This window comes from Hyposmocoma kahamanoa, unplaced genomic scaffold, assembly GCF_003589595.1.
Source record: "Hyposmocoma kahamanoa isolate Upper Pololo Valley unplaced genomic scaffold, ASM358959v1 87, whole genome shotgun sequence".
Classification (NCBI taxonomy): Eukaryota; Metazoa; Arthropoda; class Insecta; order Lepidoptera; family Cosmopterigidae; genus Hyposmocoma; species Hyposmocoma kahamanoa.
In genome coordinates this window covers 18,732,128-18,741,064 of record NW_020654422.1, presented here as the reverse complement: position 1 = coordinate 18,741,064, position 8,937 = coordinate 18,732,128, and the positions used below count along the sequence as shown (strand labels likewise).

General features: G+C 36.2%; 1 protein-coding gene across 2 annotated transcripts; it reads left to right on the top strand.

The window, feature by feature from the left end:
* Positions 1–65: 65 nt before the first annotated feature.
* On the top strand, positions 66–8,878 carry LOC113235035 (FGFR1 oncogene partner 2 homolog). 2 transcript variants are annotated; one of them, XM_026470564.1, is made up of 5 exons: positions 66–161; positions 341–475; positions 985–1,236; positions 3,871–3,999; positions 4,478–8,878. In XM_026470564.1, exons 2-5 carry the CDS (start codon positions 341–343, stop codon positions 4,589–4,591), a joined length of 630 nt encoding a protein of 209 aa, XP_026326349.1. In that variant the 5' UTR covers positions 66–161; the 3' UTR covers positions 4,592–8,878. The 2 variants fall into 2 exon arrangements, with proteins under 2 accessions (XP_026326349.1, XP_026326348.1); XM_026470563.1 differs by having other exon boundaries at positions 129–266.
* Positions 8,879–8,937: the final 59 nt, after the last annotated feature.

Genomic DNA, 8,937 nt, shown 5'->3' with positions numbered 1-8,937 from the left:
TTACCAAATAAACTCACCTGTTTTCTCTTTCTTACTTGTTGTTATAGTATTGGTAGCAGCGCCCTCTGTTTAAAATATAGTACGAACTGAAAATGGAAGGTTTACCGCTTGCATCAAATGAAAGCTAATGGCTGCCGAACTCATACCACGAAACAGCTGATGTGCGTCGTTGGTTTTTCTATAGAAATTTGTATTTTGTTCCGTTTATTGTGTAAAATTGTTTAGATGATACGCAATTTGTGTTACTATTTTGTGTGGAAAACAGGGTTTGTGCAGTTACGTTTTACGTAGTAGCGGTAACTTGGATCTCGTGCGATTTCTACATTGCTTGCTTTTACAGATGTCACTGACCATACAGCAAATTATTTTGGATGCTAAAAGACTAGCAGGCCGTCTCAAGGAACGGGAGACCGAAGCTGATGCTCTGTTGACTGAAACACAGACTGCGTACAGACAAATCCATACTATGAAACAGGTAACAAGATGTTGAGGGTTAGGTACTTCTTGATAATCGACTTGTATTTCTAGTTCCTTGATTTTAACAATAACAGTTTGTTGTGTGATGCAGAGCACGTTTAATTTGATGTATTATACAATATTTCAACGGAAATTACGTGAAATTTTTAACGTAAATTAAAGAAGTTCATTGACCTTGTAGAATAGTGTAGTCGTAAACAAAAAACAAATCGATAGTGATTAATTTATTATATTTTCGAATATTACTGGGAAGTAAGAAAGGACACGTTGAATTTTGGTTTTGAAGGGTATTTATAGGCAAATGGGACTTACAACTGATGTCTCAGAGTGACAGGCGCAGTGACAGTGTCACTCGGATCTATGCGATTGAAAGCTCTGAGTGGCATTGCAACGCTATGGACAGGCGTGTCGCTTAATACCAGGCCCACGACGTGTCCGGCCGGTCACTTAATATTACAAAAAAAAATTGTGAAATAGTTCTTAAAAATCCCATGCCTCATTTTTCAGTACAAAGAAGAAGTGGATACACTGAACGAAGCTTCAAGAGAGCGACCGAGAGGAGCTTTGATTGCCAGCATAGAGCGAGAGTCTCGACTCATGAGAGATGTGCAACGAGAGAATGGAGAATTGCGAGCAGCCCTTGAAGACCACCGGCGTGCTCTTGAACTCATCATGTCCAAATACAGACAGCATACAGACAAGAGAATATGGGAGTCCAGAATAGATTTTACCAAAGCCCTCAATGAGAAACAGCAGGAGGTATGTTATTTTTGCATTTCCTATATAACAAAATGAATGTAATTATGAGCAGATATTTAATTCTAATATTTAAGTATTATGGTAAACAAAAAATGAAATGAAACCATCTTTGTGTCCTTAATTGTGATCTTTTAAATCATCAGAAATTAAAATGGCAATGTCAGAAACCGAATTGCTTGTAGTATGGATAATTTGTGTATATGCATGTGTTGCTGTACCTATTATTTGATCAATTGGTTCAAATGAGTCAGTATTGTGGGTATAATTGCATGATTATTGCTAATTCCTTTGTATTTTGAGATGGATCAACTCCAAAAATTTATCAAAAGGTTATCAACAAGAGCCCTTTGCCAAGTTAACATTTCCACCTTAGAGCCTACTTTCTTGGCATCAAGCTAAGCTATCAATAAATAAAATTCCTTTTGTTTTCAAAACGATAATAAATAAATAATGCACACACTCAACATAGCCCCGCACTAGGGAAACTCTGTGTCACAGGTGCCATGGACACACATATAGTCAACCACAAATTACACCCAAACCCACGAGAGAAATAAATGTAGGCCATACAAATATTTGTCCCGGCCCGGGAATCGAACCTAGGACCTCTGCGTGGCAGTCCGGCATGGTAACCGTTCGGCCACGGAGGCAGTTGAAACGATTATTGAACTACTCTCTTAAAAGAAAAAATTTGTATGATTTGAGAGTTCTCTGATAACTTAATGGGGTTCACCTAATCAGCTACAGTGATATGTGGGAAAAAACCATTTCTAAATTATTTACAATATTTTTAAAGAAACTATATTTTTTATTGAAGCATTGGGTATAAGCTCCTAAGGCCCAGCAAAATGAAATGGGAGAGGCGCTAAACGCCCAATGTGTGTACATTGGGCGCCAGCACATCAAGCTACACATTGACGTATCTTGTTCCATTGCGATGGAGGCGATTTTCGAACAAAAATGTGTAGTCTGATGTGCCGTTGTCCGTACATTAAAATGTGCAAATATAATTACATGCTTCAGGCCCACGCAAGTATGTCCTTAATTTTGTATGACAATAGCAAATTGGATTTTTTTAAGTATTTTTCTAGATTCTCTATGATCATGTAGAATACATTGCGCTAAATTTGAATGCGATATTTTCCATTTACAATGGGCGTTTATGAAATGGCAATAAAAAAAAAATATGTGATAGTATTCTTCACATTCTTTTTAATTAAATAGTCTTAGTACAGAGTACTAAAAAACCGACCTCAAAAGTTCGTGGAATACATCTATTTGCCAAGTTTTACTGAAACCGGTTACCAGGAAGTGCGCGAAACCGGATTCATCCCCTAGCTTGCCACCATTATGAGGTGGAATATTTAAATGGGGCCACTACTGAGGTACCTTTTCCAACAAAAAAAGAATCATCAAAATCGGTTCACAAATACCAGAATTATCGCATAACATATAACAAAAAAAAATTATACAGTCCTACGATTACGAAAAAATATATTACATTATGTATTTTTCCACTCAGTAATTCTCAGTCGTATTAAAATGTACATATTTTTATTTTGCAAAATTAAAAATAACTATGTATGCTTTAGGTTCCAAATTAGAAAAGTTTTCTGTAGTTTACTAACAGTTTGTTATTTTTAACTAAAAGTCTATACGAATGTACTCAAGATTTCAGTGAATAAACCTGATTAACCTACGCCGTTCCTGCGGGTGCGTCATTTTCCACAAGTGTGCACTATTTTGACAACTAATCTGTGATTAGTTGACGTATGCCATGTGATCAAAGTTTGCTCTTCCTATCCCATATTCGAGTATACGGAAATATGGCGGCTTTAGGGAATTCAAGCGCCCAGTTGTACGAGGAGAAAATAAATGCGCCCTTAGGAGGTTAATATGGGCGTACCACGTAAAAATGAGATTCAACAAAATTTAAAATAGTTTTAAGTCCTATATCTTTTTAATATTTATATATACTGTAGAGTCAAGTGTTATTATTATTTGAAAACAATTACAAATATTTGTAAATAATTTATTTTTCCTTGTGTTATCCGCCCTTGTTGTACCAAGCCGGTAAATTAATGGGGCATTCGTTTTATTATTGGTTTCATAAGAAATAAATAATAACTTTAGCTACTTATGTGAATCAGTCTTATTTAGAAGTTAATTGAAAAAAAATTAAATGTTTTTAACCATTGTTTGAATTAGCTGGATTGAAATGTATCGTCAGAATCGTGTTTGTTTCTTCAGTCTTCAAATCTTCAATAGGTCTCATTGGCCTCCTAGATGCTCTAGGTTGAGGATGAAGTCGCTCGTTTCAGATTTGTTTTACATTAAAATAAGTTTTTACAAACTGCTGGTCGTAACGTGTCCGAAATTCAGAGCACATTTGTAATCTATGCAACAAGGGAGGAGCGCCACGTTCTAAATGAATCAAACTTACGCCATCTCAGAAGGGATAGGGTGGGGAAAAGACTTTTTATCACAAGATACTAGATGGTGCTTTACATGTTTTGATGCAATGACATCAAAACGGGCTTTGGGTGCCGAACGAAGGCCCTTTTTGCTCCAAATGCGTCAATTATAGTTATATCTTTATATTATTAATAATTGTAAGTAAAAACTTTTGTACAGCTAATTCGTCAACAATCGGAGCGCATCAATGAAATGACTACAATCATGTATAAAGCTGTGAACTTAGATGAAAATGGAGAGTCACGGAAAGAAGAGGAAGTCTACCAGAGGCTTATCACTGAAAATAAGGTACTTTAATGTTGCTTCTTTTAAGGTTAAATATACATTTAAAGTTGGGTTGTTTCTGACTGAGTTAACAAGTAGTGCCATGAAGATTTTGTATACACATTTGGTTAGGTAGTATTTTGATTTAACTATTTGGATTCCATTAATTCTTGGTGAATTGTTTCTCCAATGAGGCTAAAATGTTCCATAATGCTTAGTCTCTTTAGTTAAAAAAAAGGTTGAATGTCACCTGCTTTCTTTTTAGAGTGGTTACATACCGCGACTTTTCGCAGCGATGCAAACTTGCGTTCTTGAAACGCGCGATTGCGGTTTATAGGCAACTGCATAGCTGCATACGCGCGACTGCGTCGATTCAGACGCGCGGTTGCATCGATGCAATCGCCTTTAAATCGTAAATGTACCGATGCAGTCGCGCTACTGCATTGCTGCTAAAGTTTGCTTAAGTGCTGCCAATATTACGCCTCGCATGCCATGATTTCAGGGTTTAAGGGAGATGCTGGATCTGTCGAGGCGGTACGGGTCGGACCGGGCGGTCGCGCCGCCTATGGAAGACAAGGACGTGCAGACGGACGAGCCGCCGCAGCCGAGCGCGTGACGGCCCGCGCCAGAGCCCTGCCGCCTCTGAACGTGCGCTCGCGGCGGCCGCGGGCCCGCCTCACCGCACCGCACTCGCAGGTAGAGGGCGACTCTAGTCCTGTCCACACATTTGCGATCTACCTTGAAATGCTTCATCCGATGTCCTTCAATTCTAGAAGCGTTGTTGCCAAATGTGTAGGCAGTCTGTGCGTCTCTCTCACACCGGTCACCGTTCCAGTATACAACTTGTACTTGCAGATTTTGGATATTAGGTCTTTTGACTATATGCTCTTCACCTGTTTCAGGGGTGGTATAAACAGCGAATAGTTACAATGTAAAGTTTCGGTTGACGTTTGGTTGTATTTGATGTTGGATATTATAAAATTAAGTACCTACTACATTTCAAAGTTAGTGCTCATGTTATAAACTACATACTGTTATGTATTTGAATATCGAAGTCATGTGTCATTTAGGTCACATATGGAACCAAATCAATAATTGTTGCGGAAACTGTGATCTTTATACTTGCTGTTAAGTTGTAATATTCAATCATTTTATTCATATTTTTAGGAAAATGACAACCATATTTAAATCTAGTTAATAATCCACATCTTATTTTCACTTTGTAACAATTGGTGTCATTTTCTATTGTTCTTCACCATTGTCACATATATTTTTGGTAGTTATCTTTTCCATGTTTTGCTCATTGTATACCTTACAAATAATTATAAAAATTATAATACTCGACATAGCTACCCTATGAACTTTGTTGTAGATCCTAGTACATACTTTATTTCTTGTTCTATAGATTACTCGAGTCTCATCTAATATCATATCTCATGACATGTTTCCATTGAAACAGTGCAGTACTCTCAGGGACCTATTGAATACAAGTAACAGTAATATTGATAAATAAATACATATTGATAATAAACATCATTCATCATATGATCACACAAAAGCTAGTCAATTCCCATTCACATGTCATGGCTTTGTACTGTATTTTTTTATTAGATAATTCTGTTGTTGAACAGTAGTTTAGAGACTCAATAAGGCGTCATCTGTTGTGATTGTATTCGAATTCACTATAGAGTGACTGTCGCTAGAGGAATACATTTTAAGACATACTGTTGTCTATAGTGGTCAAAAGGGAGTCACCCTCGGTTCTCAATGGGTCAGGCCAACAATCTGTAAATTGGATGAGGATGAGGTTAATTTTGGAATTGAACTGTGGTAAATTTTATAACTTTACGAATAAAGTAAATCAATCCTTACCAAAGCATGTTAAAGACAATGCCAGATTCTACTCCACCACTCAAATATGCATGTAATGTACAAAGATTAATAGAATTTCTAGTTTTCTACTTCCAAATTCATCACTACAGCAAAATATTCATTTTGCAATGTAAAGAAGTTTTTTTTAATATTCTTAATGGCTTTGCCTTCGCATTTGCGAAAGCAGAATTACAGATTATGGAAAGGATATGTAAAGGGTGAGTAGCTATTAAGGTATATACGGCATACATAATAAACTTGAGTTCCCAGGGGGTAAAACGAGATTTTATAGAAAACTAGAAGGGACAGAGTAATTTTTTAGAGCAATTGTCTATGGAAATACTGGCATTGTCATTCAACATTCCTTAACGCTGGGTGCACGAGACTTTCACTTACGTTTTACGCTTGTTAGCGTGACTCGTTTCGCGCATACACAAAGATCTCTCTTGTGCGCGCAGATAGGACTGTTCACGAGTCGCTCGCCTGCACCGGCCGCTTGCTTTGCGAGTGTTTGATATTTCCACGCAAGCAACAGGGAACGTTTGCAGAGGACAGCACCACTGGCCAATCACAGAGCAGTAGCGTCTGCGCGTCCAATAATACCAAAACAAAGGCAAAGCATGCGCGCAAGTTTTTCTGCAACGCAAAGCGGAAGACTCGTCAACGCCTTTGCGCGGAAGGCAGATTTCTACGCCGTAACCCAGCCAACGCAAGCAAGCGAAAAACTCGTGCACCCGGCATTAACCAGGTGTCTTTAAACGCGCAGGCGTTTTCATCCACCATTAAAAAAAAATTTGATAAATGCAGTTTTTACTACCATGATATTCATTTATTTTTTATGAAAATATACCAACAAATTTTGTCTATAAAGTTGCTGGTTCTGGTGGTGATGGTAGGAATTTTTCTGTGTGTTTATTAGATGTTTGTATCAATAATTTAATTATTTTTTTACGAAAATTGTCAGGGACACCGTATGTCTCCAGGAACCGTGAAGGGTTCATTTTGTACCACTGTAGTTCAACATGTTTAAGTATGCAATATTTCTCAAATGATTTAGTGCGTTCAGCTTTGGATGTTAGGTGGATATAGTATAAAATTGTAGCGAATCTGGTAGTTAACTTGAAATTTAAAGATGCCAGAGGCATTAAAGCAATATTCTACAGTCTTACGACACTAGAGGCAATTTAGTATTGTCTTAACTATTATTATAAATGTGTAAAAGCTGTAAAAATAGCCGTCCTCTATGTTCTGGCATTGTCACTATGGAGATGGTTATGAAAAGTTTGATGGGGAAAGTGTAGAAATTTTTCTATGAAGTTGGTTTGCAATATTACATTAAATATCTATTGTGTAATTGCGTCACAAGGAAGTTTCTTTGTGTCGACTATGTTTTTGATCTGACGAGAGCCGGGCTCGAAAATGTTTAGTTCAGCTAGAAAGGAATGTAGACATAGGAAAGTATTGCAAAAATTGTGTGGGATTGTGTTGCGTCAGGGTAATTGCTGCACTAAAGTTTCATTATTGTAGAAACTAGCACGCGACGATAAAGTTGAAAATTAGAGAGTAATGTTTTAGTTTTATTTCCCGTTGTGCCGATTCGCACTACATGTAAACTAAATGTAATTTAAGTTCGTAACTCATTTGTTATGTGTAAGAAAAGGATGACGGTTTAGTTTAGGAAATTGTCATTATTCGACACCCATAGACTACTCATAAGTTTAAAATGCATTTTCAAAATATTCCATTTTTAAACTAAAATAAAACCTTTTTGCCCTTTTCTTACCGATAACGAAAGAGACAGCACTGAACTATATTTAGTTTGCTCATAATCGACATAATTATTATACATAGAATTAGTTTTTTTAGGATAAATTTAATTCGATTATCGTGTCTTATTATTATATTGGTATAATGGTAACCATCAAGTATTTTTTTGGAGTGGCAGCACAAGCACAAATGATTAGGTATTAATTTGAGTTCTATTAGATATAGTGAAATAAGAGAAGTATGATAACTCCGTATAGAGGAACAGCGCGACTTGTATGTGTCGCGTCGTGTACGAATGCACACATTCGCATGATCATGAAAGGGGGTTTTGGTTTCAGTGCCCGTGTTCGTCTGTTCGGGTCTTCCGCGAGTCGGTAACTTCAAAGGAAGCCGTCTTTATGCAACGCGAGTGCATCGCAAGATTATGCGAATATGTGTATCCGTACGCGTGGTGGGCGCGTATGCATACAAGCTGCGCTGCTACGTTTCTATTGAACTACCATACTTGTCTTATTATATTATGAATCAAGACATTATGACATAATACACCCTCATATCGTAGTCTATTGAATCACTTAAAGTGTTAAACACTCAAAATGATTAACACAATATAGGCTCGCTTTGTGAAGATATAATTCAATAAAAATATTGTTGGTAATACATTATATTATAATATTACTATTTTTACAGTTTTATAGAGCCTGTGAGATAGTTTATTTAACAAGCAATTCTTTATTAATAGAAGTAAACTATTTGTTAAATATATAACCTCATTAGGTCCTGTCGTAGTTAATTTTTTAGACATTGTTATATTAAACTTCTTGTAATGTCTCCAAAAGTTATTAAAATGTAAAACATTATGTACCTCAATATAACGCTTGTGTGAGGTTTTAATATAACAATTAAAATGTAGTAATTGAATAATGAATTTTAGAATAAAATTGCTACTTTGGCTTAGCATTTGTAACTGTAATGATAGAAGTTTACTATGTTTGAATGCAAAATTACTATTTCCAATTACTTCAATGGGGAGAACAGAAGCATTTGCTTCTACTACTAGGGTTTAACAATGAAACGTGAGATTTGGTTTTATTTTATGTAATATCCAGCATTTTGTTGTTTCAGTTTATGATATGAATTCCATTGGAAGGGAAGTTAGCGACATATTACGCCCTATACTAGAGTTATTAAAAGCAATGATAGATGATAATAGTCTTTTCTGCTGTAGAACAACACTTGTAGAGCAAAATGATTAATGTATCTGTAAAATATATACAATATGAAGTATATTGAGTGTATTATTATTATTACAACCTTTAATAC